General features: G+C 40.8%; 1 protein-coding gene across 1 annotated transcript in view; it reads left to right on the top strand.

The window, feature by feature from the left end:
- The window catches only part of PLPPR5 (phospholipid phosphatase related 5), a 321,333-nt gene that overhangs the window by 126,644 nt on the left and 171,217 nt on the right, over positions 1-23,472 (top strand). Inside the window, exons 2-3 of the mRNA XM_077277317.1 lie at positions 2,249-2,381; positions 22,973-23,223. Coding sequence (XP_077133432.1) covers positions 2,249-2,381; positions 22,973-23,223 — 384 coding nt within the window. The remainder of the gene's footprint in view (positions 1-2,248; positions 2,382-22,972; positions 23,224-23,472) is intronic.

Raw genomic sequence — 23,472 nt, 5'->3', positions numbered from 1 at the left:
AACTTTTATATTTTTTTATAATTTTAAAACTATTTTTCTTTAACTTTTGGCATGCTTCAATAGCCTCCATTGGAGGCTAGAAGCTGACACGACTTGATCCGCTCTGCTACATAGAGGGGATGCTCAGATCGCCTGTATGTAGCAGAATTACTGCATTGCTAAGAGTGCCAACCACAGGGTGGCGCTCATAGCAATCCAGAATCAACAACCATAGAGGTCTCAAGGAGACAGGGGTCAGCGGTGGGCGTATTTCAGGCCCGATGGCTGGAAGCGCTCGTTAAATGCCGCTGTCAGAGTTTGACAGCGGCATTTAACTAGTTAATAGGCACAGGTGGATCACTGTTCCACCCGCACCTATTACGGGCACATGTCAGCTGTTCAAAACAGCTGACATTTCCTGGCTTTGATGCGGGCTCACCACCGTACTGCCATTGGACAAACTATTCTGTCCAATGGCAGTAAGAGTTTCACCTAGTCTAAAACATTGAAGTCCAATCTTTAGGGAAAGGACATCAACATTTGAGCCTTGGAAGTTAAATCCTTGGAACTTCTGACAATAATTGGAATAAAGGAGAAAGCAAAAGGAAAAAATGTAAAAAAAAAAAAAAGATGGAAAGAAAATTAAATATCTTTGCTGATCTTAAAGGGAACCTGTCAGGCTGGAAGTGAATTGACTGTGTAAATTCACTTGAACTACTTCTTCAAAGAACACTGACTATTCCCTAATGCGCTTCCAGCTTGATTTGCTTATGGCTATTATGTTAGATTTGTCGTGATGGCCACATTGGATCTTTAATAAAATGTATCATTTTCATTGAAGTATAAGCACCCATACAGCCTCATCACTAATTCCTTTTTTTAAAACGTGCTTGCGTGTTCCTTTAAAGGAGTTGTCTAGCCATACAAAAACTGTGTAGGTACCATGCGTAGGATAATAACAATCTGTTGCATATCAACCTGCTGTCACCACTGTGGGTCCAGCCAAGGCCTTACTGGTGGTCTGTGTCAGCCTGGAAGCCATGTTATCACTCTTCTACTGTCACAGAGACCCTCAGCCCTATGATTGGCCTTAGCAGTCGGATGACTTGAACAGCACGTCACCAGAGAATCATCCTATGATGACCTGTTCCTGTCACCTAACCACTACAGCTTATCGCAAGGTTTGGCGGATTTATAACAGTTGAATAGGAATGTCATGGCTTCTGATCCATCTTGCCCTTTAGCCACAAAAGTGACAGCATATCCACATCAGTTTGATATTTTTACCCTATGGCGACTCTACAGTTTTTAGCCTTGCTGAAAAACCTCTTTAATTTGCAGATATAAATGACTATTTAGCGTGAGTGCCTAGTAAGTTTTAGATGTTTGTTCTTCACAATATTTTCTTTTTGGAGGATGCGGCTGATATCGTGCACTGCCACTAACTAATATCATTCCAGGTGGTGAGTATATTGAACTAGCAATTTAATGATGCCGTATGTTTCAGAGTATGTACGCATGCCAGAGAAAAGATTAGTATCTACTCCGAAATGCATTGCATCAATAAATTGTTAGTTCAATTTACTTACCATTTGGAATCATCTTCATCAGTGACAACGTCCAATATCCTCCATTCCTATGTCCATTATGTCCTCCTTCAGTTTGGTGTGAGTACAGCGGTTGGAGCAGCAGCCATACTCATATCACATCACTCTTTTTCAGAGTTATACTGTGCACAATCCGACCAGGTGAGCGTTCCACCCTCAGAGTCATCCTCACCTACAGCCACCGGTATTACACAGGGAGTGCCTCTTTTTTTTTTCCTCTTCTCAAATATTTCTTTTTTTATCTCCTTAGAAGTAGAAATGTTTTGTTACTGTGATATGGCAGAGAATTTTCTCAACTCGTTCATGAGATGAGCGATCTCAGATGTTTACTTACTCGCGAGTTGAGCCTAGAACCCCAGCACTGGAAGCATTGTGCCACTGTTTCTAGCAAATCTATGATTTCAGATATGTCTTGGAAGTTTTCAATAGATGAAAGTCATGTAATCTGTAGAAAATGCAATTATATTTTGTAATCATGTGAAAAACATAAAAAATTCCAAATATTCAATTTGGGATACGGTATTTGATTTAATTTCCTTGAAAATAATTGAACAAGTAAATGTGTGACACATGACATATCTTATATCCTATGCAGATCACCAATTAAATGTTGTTTATGTGACTTCTAAATAGCCATGTTTATTTTTGTGTTTCCTATTTAGATAATCGTTGGAGAAACTGTAGTCTTTTGCCTACAAGTAGCAACGAGAGACTTTGAGAACCAGGAAAAAACTCTTTTAACTGGAGACTGTTGCTATATTAATCCACTCGTGCGGAGAACCGTCAGATTCCTTGGTAAGCTTCTATTTTGATGTTTTCCATGTAATGGTGAATTTTAGAGAAACATACTGCTGTGAAGTGTTACCCTTGAACATTTGTCTATACTTAGATCATTCAAACTTGTATAATCTGACATCAGTATCATATTTTACAAGCAAATAATGTATTCTGTCTCTACTGTAGGCAAGATAATATAGATAGACTTGTTCTACCGGACATTTGTTATCATCAATCTTACAAACGTCATTTATGAATTGTCAGAAAGAATCAACAAGACCATAGACAGTCATAACTCCTTGAATAAAATGCAACCCTGAACTATTCTACTTTTCTATCAGCTTTCTTTTTAACCAGCTACCATTTGACTTTGACGCCCACCACTCTACTGAAACCACATAAACCAAAGTCAATAATGATCTGTTAACTTTTAAAGCCTCATGATATTACTTCATGTTTCTCCTTCATGACTTGTCCTTGCCCTTCAGCACGCGTGTTACAAAACCTCTTAGCATCACAAGTGTCCCCATCTCCTGAATCGCTTTGCACCACATTAACCAAACATTTACTTTTTCCCTTTTATATGCCTTATACCTCACAAATAGTGTTGAGCATTCCGATACCGCAAGTATCGGGTATCGGCCGATACTTGCGGGTATCGGAATTCCGATACCGAGATCCGATACTTTTGTGGTATCGGGTATCGGTATCGAAACAACATTAATGTGTAAAATAAAGAATTAAAATAAAAAATATTGCTATACTCACCTCTCCGACGCAGCCTGGACCTCACCGAGGGAACCGGCAGCGTTGTTTGCTTAAAATGCGCGCTTTTACTTCCTTCCGTGACGTCACGGCTTGTGATTGGTCGCGTGCCGCCCATGTGGCCGCGACGCGACCAATCACAGCAAGCCGTGACGTAATTTTCAGGTCCTCAATGCCTAATTCTAGGCATTCATGATTTTAAAATTACGTTCCGGCTTGTGATTGGTCGCGTCGCGGTCACATGGGCGACGCGACCAATCACAAGCCGTGACGTCACGGGAGGCAGGAGACGCGCGCATTTTTAAAATTACGTCACGGCTTGTGATTGGTTGCGTGCCGCCCATGTGACCGCGACGCGACCAATCACAGCAAGCCGTGACGTAATTTCAGGTCCTGATGCCTATTTCTGCATTCAGGACCTGAAATTACGTCACGGCTTGCTGTGATTGGTCACGTCGCGGTCACATGGGCGGCACGCAACCAATCACAAGCCGTGACATAATTTTAAAAATGTGCGCGTCTCCTGCCTCCCGTGATGTCACGGCTTGTGATTGGTCGCGTCGCCCATGTGACCGCGATGCGACCAATCACAAGCCGGAACGTAATTTTAAAATCATGAATGCCTACAATTAGGCATCCAGGACCTGAAAATTACGTCACGGCTTGCTGTGATTGGTCGCGTCGCGGCCACATGGGCGGCACGCGACCAATCACAAGCCGTGACGTCACGGAAGGAAGTAAAAGCGCGCATTTTAAGCAAACAACGCTGCCGGTTCCCTCGGTGAGGTCCAGGCTGCGTCGGAGAGGTGAGTATAGCAATATTTTTTATTTTAATTCTTTATTTTACACATTAATATGGATCCCAGGGCCTGAAGGAGAGTTTCCTCTCCTTCAGACCCTGGGAACCATCAGGAATACCGTCCGATACTTGAGTCCCATTGACTTGTATTGGTATCGGGTATCGGTATCGGATTAGATCCGATACTTTGCCGGTATCGGCCGATACTTTCCGATACCGATACTTTCAAGTATCGGACGGTATCGCTCAACACTACTCACAAACTAACATTTGTTGTCTCCTATTTACACAAAACCTCCTCATCTTACCCATTCCCACCAAGGATATTTCCTAAGTCCCATAGTCTTCAACATCTATGCAGTTCATAGAATTCCTTCTCTTTTGGTATCAATTTTACATTGATAATAGTCAAGTTTAATTCCTCCCCGCTCACCCGCCGTCTTCTCGAATAATGACTCGTGTGTAAGCCGATGGGGCGTTTTCAGCACAAAAAAATTGGCTGAAAAACTTGGCTTATACATGAGTATATACAGTATATCAGATCCAAGTTCCTTGAATCAAGTCGATACAATTGTGCTAAAGACAATTTTACAGTACACACAAGCCCATGTGTGTATGGAGTGTCTATGGAGTTATACAAGCTATTTTACAAGCTATTTTGGTAGATTAACAGGAAATCCTGTAAGATAAAGAATACTTGGTTAGTTCCTGTAGGATGTACAGATGTTTAATCCTACAGGGAATACTCACTTGGGAGTGGGCCTTACTCAGACATTGCTTGCTTTTTGGACCGGCTTCCCTCAAATTTGCCGGGAATGGATATCAAAGATCAGAAAGTCCTGTAAAATGTGGAACAGTTGGCAGGTATGGTATTTTTCTTGGTAGTGGGCTTTAATATCCTTGTGCATCGTGGGATTAAAGCTCTTACTTTTGCAATGTACCAAGAGTAGGTCACATAGCTGGCTGTCAGTGACAACGGGGGACCTCAAGAACAAGAAAGAAGGGTTTTATAACTACTTCTTTATGAGCATGCATGCAAATCAATGGCTGCAATATAGTAAATGTTGCTGTCTCTATTAGACACAGCAATCACGGTATTGCACAGCAGGGCTGCTGAGACTTAGCGGACCCGTATCAGCTCTGTCAGTGACTGATTCTCCAAGTTTTAGTGAAAAACTGCAAAATATAAGAATACCTTAAAAAGAAGGAATATTCGCCAAAGATTTTTTTATATGACGTTTTTATTTTAAATATTATGTACAAGAACAGTAAACCATAAAATAAAGAAAAAGAAAAATACACTGTCCACTCCAGCACAAACCATCATCACAGCTGTAATGAAACCTGTGAATATACTTAATACTTTTTTGTAAAACTAATATTACATTTACAAATTTAAGGAATTACAAAAATATATGTTTTTCATCTTTAAGACAAAATAAATAGTGATGAGCGAGTATACTCGTTGCTCGGGTTTTCTCGAGCACGCTCGGGTGGTTTCCGAGTATTTGTTAGTGCTCGGAGATTTAGTTTTTGTTAACGCAGCTGCATGATTTGCGACTGATGGACAGCCTGAGTACATGTGGGGGTTGCTAGGGAATCCCCACATGTAATCAAGCTGTCTAGCAGCCGTAAATCATGCAGCTGCGGTGACTAAAACTAAATCTCCGAGCACTAACAAATACTCGGAGGACAGCCGAGTGAGTATACTCACTCACCACTACAAGTAAACTCAAATTGGTGGTAAAATATTTAACCTGATAAATGACTTGCCAAGATATATAAGTTTTTGACACCAGAAAAATGGCGCGTCAGACTTAATCCATGTGCCAAAAAAATTCTCTAAAATACATTTTGTTCATAGTCACAGAAATAAAAAAAAAGGTCAGGACTTTGAAACCACTAGATAGTCAATATTTTCAGGGTTTTTAGGACCAAAAGACTCAGATACAGCGATTCTCTTCATGCGATAGGCAAGCTATATATTCATAGAGTGCAACCTTCTCTCAGCCTCCTCTCTTTGGAGTGATGACAAATGATTTATGCATTTATATCCAGCGGCAGGCATTAGTCATTGGTGAGTGGGGATGTAGAAGACACGTGGGGGAACTGTTCTCGTAAATACAGTGAACTCATAACCGTGAGTCAGCTGTATTGTTTCTAGTTAGATTACACAAATAGTGGGAGGTTTGACCTAATAGCACAGGAAATCTTTATATGTTGCCCTTATCTTGGCACAAATGTAAATAAAACTCATCACTCAAAAAGGATAGGCGAAAATGTGATGGTTTAATTATGGAATTATTATCCAAAACAGTCCATAAATTATGACGTTTTGGTCCACACAAGACCTTCATCAGATAAATGCTGTATGAACAAAGAGATAATAATATTAGTGACCATTATAACACATGATGTACAGTAGATAGGTGCAGAACCAAACCAAACTGTGAGTTGATCCATATGCAGAAATTACAAGCATCCATTGGACATAGTGAAAAGGTGATCTGGTGAATTGAAATTGGCAGGATTCGGGTGCTGCCCAGGACTGAAATGTCAGTGTGAAGGTTGTATCAGCATGTATCAGCGTCACTATAGGGCGGGGACATGTGGATGATGTAATTTAGAGAGGTGTAATTTGTAAGCTGGGATGGAGGGAGGGATTCTGGACAAACTAGTGAGTTTTGCTAATATCATGTTAGCGTTGGGAAAGTGTTTACTTGCAGTCTGATAAATGAGCAACGAGTTTATGGATCCATTTAACGATGTGTAGTCTGGAAAAAGAGCTACAATTAAGGCATGTGTATGGCAGTCATATGAGGATGAGTTATAGAGATGAATGGAAAAGGGAAGTAGAGTTCAATGGGAAAATGGAAAAAAGAATGGGAAAACAAAAGAGAGTGATCAGTAAAAACAGGAAAAGGAGTCGAAGGGGGGGACAAGAAGGAAAAATGGAGTAAAAGGGAAAAAAAGGCACCAGGGGTAGTGACTAGTATAATATCAGTGGGAACATTGTGCTCCAGTGTGACAATATTCTCTAACAATTCTGTTAAGAAACAAAATACAGCATCAATGATGGTAGAAGATAAACAAAGTCTTCTGTCGCTACAGAAATGCATAGAATGTATATAATATGTAATGAAGTATTAGTCACATAGCTAAAAAAAGTTTACGCATCATAAGGTGCAATGAGAATAAATAACATCATGTTTGTTGTAATATGACATAAAATCATCGGTTTATAGAGTCATAAATTGATAAGTGGAACCCAATTATGCTAATAAGGATTGGATATGCTATGGGTTCTGTCATGGATCACGGGTAGGATCATCATCCCCCACCACTCACACCAATTTGTCATGAACTGGGGTTGATTGGTTGCCCCTGGTTCTTTCTGAAGGAGATTTATCTATACCCCACTTCCCAGTTCTGGTTTGTAACTTGCAGCTCTCTGGCGCCCCCCTTACCCTCAGGTCAGTCTCAGTACTGCTCCTAGGATAATTAGTCACCAGAAAGGCTGCCTTACTTTGTACTGGCTAATAGGCACACTGCAGCGAGGGTGATATAACTACTCCCACTCAGGAGGGAACAATAATTATCAATGCTGCCATTGTTACAAAGCCTCCCAAATGCACAGGACAACTCCGCTGCCACCAGCTCCAATTTCCTGCATAGTAACAGGTCCGGAGTCAACCCAAATTAGTAGCGTAATTCCCTTCAGAGGATGTGACTGTAAGTTACAGAGCAAGGAGAGACAAGCTAGTAATTTTTATATTGTACTCCAAAAAAGGTAGGCAGTGTTTACAGAGGTATAAAAATATTATAAAGAAGGCAATCATCGTATGTACAATACAATTACAAATAAAATGGGATTAAAGTTGAAAAACTCTTACATTTCGTTATGTCATATCATGTCATGGCTGACCGTGTGCTGTAGGGGATGAGCGAGCATATATCCAGATGCATCACACCCCTGTCTGTCAGCTAGACCCCAGACAAAGACACGTGAAGATTGCTGCTTCACTCACTTATTTCCTGGTCTAAAACCAAGCCACTTCCCCTGTGGTGACCTCACTTAGAGGCTGAATCCTCCCCTTTTCTTAGGAGTTATGGCACCCATTTTTATGCCTAGCTCGCTGTACGAACTTTGTATATGAAAGACACAATGATCAGGAGGTGCACCACATCGGGGAGATTCTTTTAAGTGTAAACGCGGTGTAGTTACATGACCCGCTTATGGAGAAACCCACTCTTTGCACTCGTTGGGTTTAGCTTCTAGCGGTTTCAGTGAGTTATAGATCCCTCTATGGAAATCCGGAATATATAATCCTTATATCTCTAGCCTTGATCGGTGCCACTATATATAACCTTAAAAGAACAACTGAAACTCATGGTTTCTATTCCAGTTTTAACCAGTACCAGGTGGAAGGGGGAATGAGTAGGGTAGGGAGACTTGTCTGCCCGCAGAATAGAGCCATATAAATTCTTGAGGGAGGGGGAAAAGAGGAGTTTAGAATTACACACACAAGCAGAGGGAGAAAGAGTGGCTCAGAATTCCAGCCTTGGTTTGGCAGGTAGAGGAAACTGCAGCTGAGAGCTCTGTATTTGTAACTAATGTAGTCAGAACTTCTTCCTATTTCATGACAGGTTCCTAAGTGATTTCTGTGATTCAGTGTGCAGTATCAATGCTAATTTGTTTGTCTTTGCACATGCACCTGTATTTATTTTTGTATTTTGAATTTTAATGGATCCTAATAAAGTATATTATTTTTAATCTTATACACCTATTTCAATACGCTAATCCCTACCTATTTAGATTATAATACTATCTGCTATATACTACTGTAAAAGGAACTGCCAGCAGTGGATCATGATGATTTGTGCACCCAAATGCATCCAGCGTGGCAGAACAATCCTCAGACAGCCATTAATAACCTCAGTAAAGCAGCCAAAACATGTACAGGCAGGGATGTCTGCACTTGGCACTTATAGTCAATACTGAATAAATAATAAATCAAGATTTTTTTACAACATTTGCTTAAATTTTTCATAATGGGCATATCATTAAATTGTCTATCAACACTGTGATTTTCATAGTTACACAACTTTTTCATCTTGCTGTTGCAATTTCAAGGTTGAGGAGGTTATTATGCATAGCATTCAATATTGTTGCTTTTTAAACTAAGGAAAAAAATATTAATGCCAGATCCAAATTAAAAGTAAAAAGCTTAGTATAAATAAATGTAACCAACTTCAGAGAAACATACAATTTTACAAAGCAAATAAATAAAACATGTTTGCTTGGTATTTGTTTTCTGTCATCCACGCTTTTCCTTAGAAGAGTGCTCATATAGTCATGTACCCTAGAAGAAGGTACACTTTCTGTATTTTCTGGTTTAATAATCATTAAGTTGCAGAAATAATTAGCAGACTTTAATTACCTCTAAATCTCTGTGTTCAGGATATGCTTATTTACCAGATTCGAAGTGAATTTTGTAGCCTTATTTCTCAAGCAATTAATAGCATACCTAATTAATTTGTGTAATAATGTGATAATAGTGCAAACAGCCTACTTACACTTTAACAACCCCATCTATTTTAGTGTCTCAAGGGACAGGTCTCTTTGGCATAGTTCTTAGTATTATGGAGGAAAAGCCTATGTGAATATTTGATTTTCCAATTAATTTGTCAAACCAAATTACTGTCCATTCTTTTCCCAAAAGATACCAAACATGGATTTAAAATCCATTAACATAAGTAGCATTGTATGTTATATACCCGTTGTTCAAAAATTAAATTAAAAAAAAGCACTTTGCTCAAAAAATTACAGGGTTCAGTGGCAGAAAATTATGGCTTTTTTTCAAACAGTCAGAATTTGTGGTTTAACACTAGAAGTCCCAGAGACGGGTCATTTGACATTTCTACCTTTGAAACCCAGAGAAGGGTCAAATGACCTAAAGGATTTTATCTATAGCTTATCTTATCTCTATTCACTGTCTTTTGTTCTGTAATTAAGGCCATTACTGTTGCACCACAGGAGGTTGTTTGCTGTTTTCCATCGAGTTTACCCATGTAGCTTCAAGTTTCAAGTTAGGGTACCGTCTCACAGTGGCACTTTGGTCGCTACGAAGGTACGATCCATGACGTTCCAGCGATATCCATATGATATCGCTGTGTCTGACACGCAGCAGCGATCAGGGACCCCGCTGAGAATCGTACGTCGTAGCAGATCGTTTGGAACTTTATTTCGTCGCTGGATCTCCCGCTGTCATCGCTGGATCGGTGTGTGTGACACCGATCCAGCGATGCATTCGCTTGTAACCAGGGTAAACATCGGGTTACTAAGCGCAGGGCCGCGCTTTGTAACCCGATGTTTACCCTGGTTACCATCGTAAATGTAAAAAAACCCAAACAGTACATACTCACATTCCGGTGTCACGTCCCTCGCCGTCTGCTTCCCGCACTGACTGTGAGTGCCGGCCGGAAAGCAGGGCACAGCGGTGACGTCACCGCTGTGCTCTGCTTTTACTTTACGGCCGGCGCTCACAGTCAGTGCGGGAAGCAGACGGCGAGGGACCTGACGGACACCGGAATGTGAGTATGTACTGTTTGGTTTTTTTTACATTTACGATGGTAACCAGGGTAAACATCGGGTTACTAAGCGCGGCCCCGCGCTTAGTAACCCGATGTTTACCCTGGTTACCCGGGGACTTCGGCATCGTTGGTCGCTGGAGAGCTGTCTGTGTGACAGCTCCCCAGCGACCACACAACGACTTACCAACGATCACGGCCAGGTCGTATCGCTGGTCGTGATCGTTGGTAAATCGTTTAGTGTAACGGTACCCTTAGTTCTGTTCATTTTATTGTATTTGATAATATAAAGACTACACATATTGTATTTAGTTTAGTTTTATTTGAGCAAAAAAGCGCTGAAACAATGAATCATTTTTTATATATTTTAAATAGAGAATTAGAAATTTTAGAGCAAGGTACAGCTGTGAGTAATGTCCAAAAGCATTTGTGTCTAAGGCTATGTGCACACTTTGCGGATTCCACTGCGGATTTTTCCGCAGCGGAATTCCAAAATCCGCAGTGAAAACCCGTTGCAGTTTTTACTGCGGATTTATCGCCTTTTTTACTGCGGTTTCTTCTGCGGATTTTCATCTGCAGTTTCCTATTGGAGCAGGTGAAAATCCGCAGAAAAGAAGTGACATGCTGCGGAATGTAATCCGCAGCGTTTCCGCGCAGATTTTTCTGCAGCATGTGCACAGCGTTTTTTGTTTCCCATAAGTTTACATTGTACTGTAAACTCAGGGGAAACTGCTGTGGATCCGCAGCGGTCAAAGGTACCGTTACATGTTACGATCTCGTCGACGATATAGTTAGAAATGTCATGTGATCACATCGTTCGTGCAATCAGTTTCACATCATCCAAGAGGCGTCACATGCAACTATCTTGTTAACGATGTAAATTTTGGCTCCGCGTTAGCCTCATTGCAAACGTTTGCAGAACGATTTTTCACAATGGCAGGAATAGGAGAATTTAGACTGACATCATTCATCTCAACGTTACACTGAACGATGCTGCACATCTTCTGACACATAATTGGACGAGGATCGTCAGATTTGAGATCCTGACCTCAAATCTGCGATCAGCGATCCAACGATGTGTTCGTCCAATATCTTCACGTTACACGCAACGATGTGAAAACGACATCGCATGAACGACGTGATCACGTGACGTTTTCAAACGATATTGTCAACGAGATCGTAACGTGTAACTGTACCTTTAGGCCTCAATCACACTAGCGAAAAAAAATCGCAGCATGTTCATTCTTCTGCAAATTTGGCGCGAAAAAAATTCACACAAGAGGACTGAAATTTTAGTGTGAAAAATATACAAAAGAACAACTGTTATTTGTTTCGATGCTTTTTATTTTTTTTTTAAAACCAGTAAGATTTTTTTTTCACTAAAGGGTTATTTCACACCAACATCAAACAAATAGTCACATTTTCAAGATGAGCAGTGTATAAGCGGCATGGCCAAACAAATGTGATAAAACAGTGAACAAGAAAATAATATAATCAAATTATACAACAGGGAGGGATGTTGGTGGAGGAGTTGGAAGAGGGGAGGGGGGAAAGGGTAAAGACAAATACATGGGGGTAGGGGAGTAAAGGAGCACGCATCAAAGGATGCTTTTTATTTTTATTATAAAAATGTTAAAAAAAATACAAGGAATAAAACAATTCCACACATATTTTCAATAGGCTGCAGTGGGGGGCTGTGTGTGTGTGAGTGGCATGTCCTTGTGTGACTAGCATTTCAGCACTCACTCAGCAGTCTGTCTGAACATGTCGGAACATACCTGGCACTGCCTGGGTATGTCCCTGGTACATTTGCCACACGTGTATTTGTAGCAGTCAACACATCTCTCAGTTACACAATTGTTCGTGCATCGATGGTTGACCTGACACTTCACCCTTTTGCCAGGGCTGGGTGTGGAAGGAAGTTGCCAAAGGAGTTTCTCCTTGCGTGCCTTCTTTAAACTATTAGGACCTGATGCTTCAAAGCTTTCACTCAGAAGTTTGGCATGAAAGCTTTGAAAAGTCACAAAATTTAGTTGCTACCTGGAGTTACACCAAAATGTAGCCACTCTTGGAGCTCCTATGACTGTTTCTCCAAGCTCGGTCAGAATGAGTTGGGACTGTGGAGTGTCAACGTCTGCTGGTCAAGTTCATGGTGAGCAGAGGCATTTGCTACACCCCAAATTTTACTCCATCAGGGTCAGGAATAGGATTTGTGTTGAGGCGCACAGAGGTGTACCCCAATCGTCTGACGCTCTTGATTCATGAAGATCCTCTGCCATAGCGCTGGTAGCACTTGTGATACCCCATCAATATACTTACCTTTTCGAACTCAGCGATTCTAGGTCGAAGACTCAGGACAGGTCGAAGCGTGCTTTTTGTATGTTGTTTTCTTGTCATGACCCTCCATGTTATGCTCCACTCCATGTGTGTTCTTTCTCAATGAATACAAATTTTACAAATTTCACCACTGAGAGTGCGGTGAACTTTTTCTTTTCATGAATCAGGAATATTTGACTCCTGCATGCCCCCTCATCAACACCTGTGTGAACAATGCCTGTTTTGGCGAATTGCGTCCTCAGTACTTAGTGTTGTGTGGGTAGACGTTGGCACAATTTTCTTAGAAAAAAAACTTTTTTTTCATATTTCCTGTTAGGACATAAGGGCTAAACTCCCTTCCCCATCTTTCGGATTTCCGTCCCCATTTTTCAGTCTCCCCTCAATCATGTACTGAATGGCTAGCCACAACTTCCCCTTACAAGTAACAGCTAATTACAAGAGGTTTCAGAAGCTCAGCTGATTGCTTGGCCAGTTTCTTTTCAAGAGTTTGTTACCGTAAAACGACTAATCTAACTCATTTTGGAGCCATATTGTAATATACTCATTATCATTAATTACAATTATTGTACAATTATAATTAATGAGAGGGTTTGACTAATGAAAAGAATAATTTTCTTCCAGGATTTCTAAACTTTTTCCACTTCTGTTATTATCCTCCCCTTCTCCAAAGAACGCCAAACCACTTGAGGGCTTGTTTTGAACTGATAGTTTTGAACGCAACTTTAATTTTTGCAATGAATTTACTGAAAATGATTAAAAAAAATCAAAGTGGTTTGTAATTGTAAAAAAAAAACACAACAAAACACAATTCCAACATTGATTTTAATTCGGATTCCTTTAGCAAAAATGAACGGGCAAGATACTTTTTCAGGCCATTATGATTATACCAGATACCAAATTTTTAAATGATTTTGCAGATACCCATCTTATGTAGCACATTATGTATATGTTTGTGGCTGAATAAAATCTGAATTTAAAAAAAAAATGTTTTGTGTTAACATTTTCTGAGACCCATAACTTTTTATTTTTCCATAGTTGAAGCTGAATAAAAAATAGTTCTTTGTGTGGTCAGTAGTAGTTCTCAGTGATACCATTCTGGGGGACACACAATGTTTGTTTCCTTTTTATTGTATTTTAGGGGTAGTGCAGTGACCAAAAAATGTAGGTGTTTTTTTCCTTTAAATGGAATTGACTGAATGGGTTGATTAATTTTATATTTTCATACATTGCACTTACAAACATGTGGATACCAAATATGTTTATTTTTGTATTTCTTTATTTTCAGATTTACAACAAGGAAATAATTTAATTGCATTTATTTATTTTTTAATTGATTTGCAATCTATTGATCTCTTATACCATATACTGCAATACTTTAATATTGTAAAAAGGATAATATTGCATCATGGGGAGGATAGTAATGAGCATCAGAATGGCGTATAAGTGGTTAAACAACAGCATTTAGAGCTAAACTTAGACCTAGGTTACTGATTGTACCTACCTGTTAACAGAGAGGGCTCAGCTCCTGAGCCTGCTCCATATACCCACACCTAAGGTGTTCTTTTATGTACATTGCATATCAGTAAGGATTTAAAATAAAAGGTTGCACTTAGTTTCAGTGAAACTTGAATGGTTACCCGCCACATCACCTATATGGTTTGCTATATACAAGCTATTCCCCACAGCAGTATCACTAAGTGGACAGACAGATGCCCGTATTTTTTGTGTGAGGATCGCATTGCAGTCCTTGGACTGACCGCCGGATCTCCTGACCTGAGTGTGACAGCTGCCTAGAAATACATCACGCTGTCATGCTCAGGTCAGGAGAGGTGCCAGGACAGTCTCGCAGTCTGTGCCCTTAAAGGGAAACTGGCAGCAGGTTTTTGCTATGTAATCTGAGGATATCATGAGGATGCATCTGAGATACTGAATTCAGTGATGAGTCACTTATTCGGCTGTGTGCTGTTGTTTGTATACAATAAAGGTTTTAGCACAAGGAAATTCTGATTGACTGGATTATAGTGCACGTGAGCACTGGTCCAACCACACCCCCACTTCTGATCAGGAGCTCACTATCAATAGACAATGTATACAGAAAGCTGTGGTGTGGACGGGGTTGGCTTTCTGAGCTCTGCTACATGCCACATTTAAAGGGAACCTGTCACCTGAATTTGGCGGGACCAGTTTTGGGTCATATGGGCGGGGTTTTCGGGTGTTTGATTCACCCTTTCCTTACCCGCTGGCTGCATGCTGGCCGCAATATTGGATTGAAGTTCATTCTCTGTCCTCCGGAGTACACGCCAGCGCAAGCCAATATTGCCTTGCGCAGGCGTGTACTCCGGAGGACAGAGAATGAACTTCAATCCAATATTGCGGCCAGCATGCAGCCAGCGGGTAAGGAAAGGGTGAATCAAACACCCGAAAACCCCGCCCATATGACCCAAAACTGGTCCCGCCAAATTCAGGTGACAGGTTCCCTTTAAAAACTCTACACTATGTCGCATCTATTTCACCCAGTAAGTGATACATTGTTTGATTTAGGGTCTCTTTTCCTACATTATGCTGCTCTCAGATAAGGTAGCAAAAACTTGTAGACAAATTCCCTTTAAAAGCTTAGACCACTTCCTCAGTTTCTCTATGATGCTCACTCTCACAGCGGCACTTTGCTGCGGCACTCCACATCAGGATCCTCCCTCTTTCTCTGCACTTCAGGTCCTTGTCCTCACAGTGACTATCTGACACTGATTCAGAACTTGAATTTCAGATTAGCACATAAGAACCCTTCTGTCACTGTATTTTCCAATGAACTTCTCCCTCTCATGTGTTTAAAAAAGATAAAGCTTCTATCTGGTCCATGAAAACTACACAATTGTCCTTAAATCATCAAATATTTTTATGTCCAGTTAATAGTGTTGAGCATTCCGATACCGCAAGTATCGGGTATCGGCCGATACTTGCGGTATCGGAATTCCGATACCGAGATCCGATACTTTTGTGGTATTGGGAATCGGAATCGGAAGTTCCCAGTGTATGGTTCCCAGGGTCTGAAGGAGAGGAAACTCTCCTTCAGGCCCTGGGATCCATATCCATGTAAAAAATAAAGAATTAAAATAAAAAATAGGGATATACTCACCCTCTGACGCGCCCTGGTAGTAACCGGCAGCCTGCTTTGCTTAAAATGAGCACGTTCAGCACCTTCCATGACGTCACGGCTTCTGATTGGTCGCGTGCCGCTCATGTGACCGCCACGCGACCAATCACAAGCCGTGACGTCATTCTCAGGTCCTAAATTCCTAATTCTAGGAATTTAGGACCTGAGAATGACGTCACGGCTTGTGATTGGTCGCGTGGCGGTCACATGAGCGGCACGCGACCAATCAGAAGCCGTGATGTCATGGAAGGCCCTAAACGCGCTCATTTTAAGCAAAGAAGGCTGCCGGTTAACAGCGGTGAGGTGCAGGGGCCTCCGGAGAGGTGAGTATATCAATATTTTTTATTTTAATTCTTTATTTTACACATTAATATGGATCCCAGGGCCTGAAGGAGAGTTTCCTCTCCTTCAGACCCTGGGAACCATCAGGATACCTTCCGATACTTGGTGTCCCATTGACTTGTATTGGTATCGGGTATCGGTATCGGCAATATCCGATACTTTTCGGGTATCGGCTGATACTATCCGATACCGATACTTTCAAGTATCGGACGGTATCGCTCAACACTACCGGTTAATAATATTAAACTGTGAAATAAATGTCATCATCCTTTTTTTTCTCCCATGGCTCAGTTACAGGGATAATCTTTTGCAATAAAAGCCTGAAATATGAAGATGTATTCTCATTTCCATGTAAGAGCTGAAAAAGCTTAAAAAACTGAAAGCTTAAATATAAATTATAAGTTAGAAATATACCTAAATAATGTATTCATAACTTTTTAGAAATCAATGTCGCAGGTTTACATCTAGATAAGTCTATTATGACCTGAACGGATATTCTATGGAATCTCATAATAAACATATATTTTGTTATACCTCTTTAAGACCATTTTTTTCTGAAGAATTCTGTAAAAATCTATGAGAAAGAAAACTATGTGCACATATTGTAGGGAGTCACGCTCTCAGGTAGGTATTAGGTAGCGGTCACACAGGCAATGTCGTTTGGACCAAATCTGAACAGATTCCAGTCCTTTCTCCCAAAGCAAACTTTATACACAGAAAAGTCAAAATTCCACCAGTCTCAGTATCCCCTACAGTCTGAGATCAAGCAGCTTCCAGCGCCAAAGCAAATTGTTCAAAAAGACCTAGATCCATCAAGTTCAAACTTTCTCCACCAATTGTTCATCTTGTGACTAAATTAACTATAACCCGCGATGTTATGTGTAAAGAGGAAATCACCCAGCCCTTTTTTAAAAGCTGTTATAGTGTCTACTAGTGTTGAGCATTCCGATACTGCAAGTATCGGGTATCGGCCGATATTTGCTGTATCGGAATTTCCGATACCGAGATCCGATATTTTTGTGATATCGGGTATCGGGTATCGCAACAACATTAATGTAATAATGTGTAAAAAAGAGAATTAAAATAAAAAATATCGCTATACTCACCTCTCCGACGCAGCCGGGACCTCAGCGAGGGAACCGGCAGCGTTGTTTGTTTAAATTTCGCGCTTTTACTTGGTTACGTGAAGTCCCGGCTTGTGATTGGTCAGGGCGGCCATGTTGCCGGGACGCGGACCAATCACAGCAAGCCGTGACGAAATTACGTCACGGCTTGCTGTGATTGGTCCGCGTCCCGGCAACATGGCCGCCATTAACCAATCACAAGCCGTGACGTCACGGGAGGCTGGACATGCGCGTATTTTGAAAAGCGCGCGTGTCCAGCCTCCAGTGACGTCCCGGCAACATGGCCACCATTAACCAATCACAAGCCGGGACGTCACGGGAGGCTGGACATGCGCGTATTTTGAAAAGCGCGCGTGTCCCAGCCTCCAGTGACGTCCCGGCAACATGGCCGCCATTAACCAATCACAAGCCGGGACGTCACGGGAGGCTGGACATGCGCGTATTTTGAAAAGCGCGCGTGTCCAGCCTCCAGTGACGTCCCGGCAACATGGCCGCCATTAACCAATCACAAGCCGGGACGTCACGGGAGGCTGGACATGCGCGTATTTTGAAAAGCGCGCGTGTCCAGCCTCCCGTGACGTCACGGCTTGTGATTGGTTAATGGCGGCCATGTTGCCGGGACGCGGACCAATCACAGCAAGCCGTGACGTAATTTCGTCACGGCTTGCTGTGATTGGTCCGCGTCCCGGCAACATGGCGCCGTGACCAATCATAAGCCGGGACGTCACTGGAGGCTGGACACGCGCGCTTTTCAAAATACGCGCATGTCCAGCCTCCCGTGACGTCACGGCTTGTGATTGGTTAATGGCGGCCATGTTGCCGGGACTCGGACCAATCACAGCAAGCCGTGACGTAATTTCGTCACGGCTTGCTGTGATTGGTCCGCGTCCCGGCAACATGGCCGCCCTGACCAATCACAAGCCGGGACCTCACGTAACCAAGTAAAAGCGCGAATTTTAAACAAACAACGCTGCCGGTTCCCTCGCTGAGGTCCCGGCTGCGTCGGACAGGTGAGTATAGCGATATTTTTTATTTTAATTCTTTCTTTTACACATTAATATGGTTCCCAGGGCCTGAAGGAGAGTTTCCTCTCCTTCAGACCCTGGGAACCATCAGGAATACCGTCCGATACCTGAGTCCCATTGACTTGTATTGGTATCGGGTATCGGTATCGGATTGGATCCGATACTTTGCCGGTATCGGCCGATACTTTCCGATACCTATACTTTCAAGTATCGGATGGTATCGCTCAACACTAGTGTCTACCATTACTACCGCTTGTGGTCCGGCATTGCACATTCTGGCTGCTCTAACTGTAAAGAACCCTTTCCTATTTAGCTGTCGGAATCACCTTTCTTCCACCTGTAATGAATGCCCTCTAGTCCTTCGTATGGTCCTTGGAAGGAATAAGTCATGCACCAGACCTTCGTACTGACAACACATATATTTATACATGTAAATGAGATCTCCTCTGAGGCGTTTTTTTTTCTAAGCTAAACAAACCCAACTTTTCCAACCTCTTGGCCTTCCATGCCTTCTAAAAATCAAGTTGCCCGCCTTTGAACGGACTCTTATTTCTGAATGTCCTTTTTTAAATGTGGAACCCAAAACTGGACCCCATATTCTAGATATGGCCTCATAATTGATTTCTAGAGGGGTAACAATACATTGCGATTGTGAGATTTTAGCTCTCTTTTTAAACACCCTAAGATCTTGTTTGCTTTTGCAGCTGCTGCTTGACATTGAGTGATGCTGCTCAGTTTACTTGTAACCAGAATACCCAAGTCCTTCTCCTGTTCTGTAGTCCCATGTATGGTTCAATTTATTGTATATTCAGCAATGGGATTACTCTGTCCTAGGTGGTATGTTCTACATTTATCTACATTAAACCTCATTTGCCAAGTGTTTGCCCATTCAGACACCTTGTCCAGATCGTTTTGCAAAATTGTACTGAATGCCCTTCAACACACAGACTGCTCTACTTTTCTAGCTGACCCGTGCTGTCTCCATTCAGAGAGAGACCATCGCTTGTCTCTCTACCAGCTACAGCTCACATTTTGGCTGGTCACTCACCAGATTCAATTCACTCAACTCTGCTCAACATCCAGCAGACTGACACACAGTAAACCCATTCAAAGACAAAGCTAGCCAGGTAATTCTAATTAATACCTGCGGTGCTAGGATTTAACCCAGTACTACTTGGCTTTGCTACACAATGTATAAAATCAGAAGCATATGGAAGCAGAATATATAAGTAAAAAGGCTCATGTATTATACTCCCGGCAGAGATACAAATCCTTATTTTGAATATTTAAGCTCACTAGTATAGATAGAACATAATTAGCACTACACCATCAACATCAACCAGAAACATTAGTCTCTGATCCTTCCCTAGTAAAAGTTGCCGATATACTGGAATATATTTTCAGACTTGCACAAATTCTGTTTTTCACAAAATTTTCTGCAACAGTATTTTTTGATCTTTTAGTCAACTGTTTTTATGGTTATTGAAGTACAATTATCAGTTTTTCATAAGTTTTAAAATTTTTATTGACAAATACATCAATTTTATGCAAAGACACAATATTTATTCTGTTGACCTTTATTTTTGAAGACTTCAATAATTCTTCCTAACATGCTGTAAATCTGCTTCAGGGCAAAATCCTGACTTATGGCAGCCCATTTTTGTCTAATCAGAGCTTGGAGTTTATCACAATTTCTGTGCTTTTGTTTGTCCTCTTGCATTTTGAGGATTTATAATAGTATCCCAAAGGGGTTGAGATCTGGTGACTTTCCTGGTCATAGATCCAAAATCTCAATGATTAGTTCTTGCATTTTCTTACTATTACACCAACAGTTGTCTCCTTCTCACCCAGTGTCTTACTTATGTTTTTGTAGCCCATTCCAGCTTTGTGCAGGTCTATGATCTTGCCCCTGACATCCTTGTAAAGCTTTTTGGTCTTGCCCATGTTGTAGAGGTTAGAGTCTGACTCATTGAGTCTGTGGACAGGAGTCTTTTATGAAGGTGACTATGTAAGACAGCTGTCTATAATGCAGGTAATGAGTTGATTAGGAGCGTGTAACTGGTCTGTAGAAGCCAGAACTCTTAATAGTTGGTAGGGGATCAAATACCTATTTAACACTGCAAAATGAAAATAAATTTATATAATTTATACAATGTGATTTTTCTGGCTTTTATTTTTGTTATTCTATCTGTCATTGTTAAAATTAACCTACCCTTACAATTATAGACTGTTCATGTCTTTGTCAGTGGACAAACTTACAAAATCAGCAGGGGATCAAATACTGATTTCCCCTACTGTAATCTAATTATTATTACTAATAATGATTTGTTGGCTTTACAGTTCATCTTCAGTTCCTATACTTTCTGACATTGCTGCAGTTTTGGCTCAAACGCTTAATAAACAGTTGTAAGAGAGATGAAAGCAGAGGAATATTTGCAATGAGGAAATAAATCTTATCCAACTATTTTATGCTCTCAGTGTCAAAACTCCAGCAAAGCAAAGCGACTACCTGTAGTGATGACTGTATTCCCCTGCACATGAAATTTTAAATAACCAATGAAGATAACAAATAGTGAAGAGTGAACGTGCTTGGATAAGGTGTTATCCGAGCACGGGTGCTAACTGGGTGACTTCAGCTCGCTCAAATAATATGTTCAAATCTCCGAACCTGCATGTCTCGTGTCTGTTCAACAGCCGCAACACATTCAGGTATTTCCTAACATAACATCTTATCAGAGCACATTTGCTCATCGCTAATAGCAAAGTCAAGTGTTCTAGATTGTGGATAACCAGTGGCACATTAGTAAACACTGTCACGTTCCTATAATAGGCTAACGTCTGATATCCTCAAGTAACGTAATTAACTTTTTGGTCTACTGACATTTCTGACATTGTGTCACACACAGTAAGGGCTTGACTCTTTTTCCTGGTCACTAAGATAGGAGAAGTAGGAGAATTAGCACACTACCAAAACCTCGCAACAGTCTCAGATTAATCCACCAAGCGCCTTCTCAAACAACAACCACAAACCACCATGTCCTAACCATGCAGCATAAGCTAACACTGACAATAAGTGCTAGCCAGGGTCCAGACTATATAGGAGATGGGAGTGGCTAACAGTGAACAGCTGAGAGCCTTAATGCAGGAAAGCTTCCAAGAGCTCTCAACTGTGCAAATAACCCCTTTACTAATAAAAGAAAGCTGCACAATTTAATATGAAGGTGAAGTGCTTCTAAACACTGCAGCAGTAGGAGGAATCAGGCGCTGCAGTCTTCTGGCTCATCTCTGTTGCGGTAAACCAGTGACAGCAGGTGTTGAGTTTTAAAAACTACAATTGTTAATATTTACTTTTTATCAATTAACAAAATGCAAAGTAAGTGAACAAATGAGAAATCTGAATCCCGAGTCCAGGAAGTGATGATATGCCCCCTAGGACTCTGTGATGTTGAGGTCAGGGCTCTTTCTAGAATTACATAAAGAGACAGAAAGATTTGCACAAGCAACATCCACGGAAGATCTATAGTTACATCTCCAAAATGTTTAAAATACCCTTCCTGCCGAGTTTCTTTAAACATTGTTTGCACATAAAAGAATTGATGCATTGAAGCTATTTTGAAGACAAATAGCGTTGACATCAAATATTGATATTTTTTAAATTTCTATTTTGTTGATTCACTTTGCATTTTGTTAATTGATAAAATAAACTATTACTGGTACACTTTCAATTTTTGAAAGCATTCTTACATTTCAGCACTGTAACGACAACTGCCTTTATCTTTTGCATCTTACGGTATGAACAGATAGCATCACCCTGTGGCTTATGGTTAGGTCAGTAGTCAGTAGAAAAGAAGGCAGATGGAGATTCCACATCATGATCCAATGATGGGTTTGTTTTTATGGTTTTATTTTTAGTTTGTAAGCATGAAGACACATACTGTAGGTATGACACAATCGGTAGGATGGATTTAACACTTTTACAACCTTATTACCCAAAGTTGCAAGTGATAATACCCAATTAATAAAAACTTATTGCCCATGCAAAGTTGCAAGTGATACCCAGTAAATAATACCTAAGCATCTTCTACAAAATTACATAAATGCAATTTTTACATTTCAATTAGTTTTCTATAGTCTTGCAAGGGTGTTCTACCAAGGTGGTGCCAAATTATAAGATAAGGCACTGCTTTAAAAGTAACCCATACTCAAATTGTGTAAGAATTTAAAACCCTGAGTTTATGACTGTACAATGTGTTCCACCAGCCTATATATACACTGGAAGGACATGGTGTATGTCCGGGGTACATATACTGCAGGTTGAGAGAACATGAGATCCAGGGCACTAAGTTCATGGAGGGCTTTTATGGATTTACAGAAATAATGTGATCTATGTTGCCTTTGGCTAATCAGTGCTTTATATTTTTGATATAGAACTTACAATTAATATTTCATTAATAAGCTCTTTCCTTCTTTTGCAGGGATTTATACTTTTGGACTATTTGCTACAGATATATTTGTAAATGCTGGACAAGTTGTTACAGGGAACTTGGCACCACATTTTCTTACAATTTGTAAACCCAACTACACAGCACTTGGTTGCCACCAGCTTACACAGTTCATCACAGATGCCAATGCTTGCACTGGAAATCCAGACCTTGTACTCAAAGCAAGGAGAACATTTCCATCCAAAGAAGCAGCTCTCAGTGTATATGGAGCAATGTATCTGGCTGTGAGTAAAACTTGATAAACAATATTGACCATGTACTGATATGTAACACTATATACTGATGTTTACAAAATGTTGACAATTTTCGTTAGGAGCCATATAATATTTCGAAGTTAATCTAAATGATCTAAATGATCTTCTTTACCAACAGTACAGGGCTCATAGTAAGGATGAGATAAAACCATGATAAGGATGGTTTTACACAGTGTTTACCCCACTTTTTATGGAGTTTTTGCTTATTTTTTTGTGGTT

The sequence above is a fragment of the Ranitomeya variabilis genome, chromosome 8 (assembly GCF_051348905.1).
Source record: "Ranitomeya variabilis isolate aRanVar5 chromosome 8, aRanVar5.hap1, whole genome shotgun sequence".
Lineage (NCBI taxonomy): Eukaryota > Metazoa > Chordata > Amphibia > Anura > Dendrobatidae > Ranitomeya > Ranitomeya variabilis.
The sequence above is the reverse complement of the archived record's forward strand: the minus strand, read 5'-3'. Positions and strand labels throughout refer to the sequence as shown.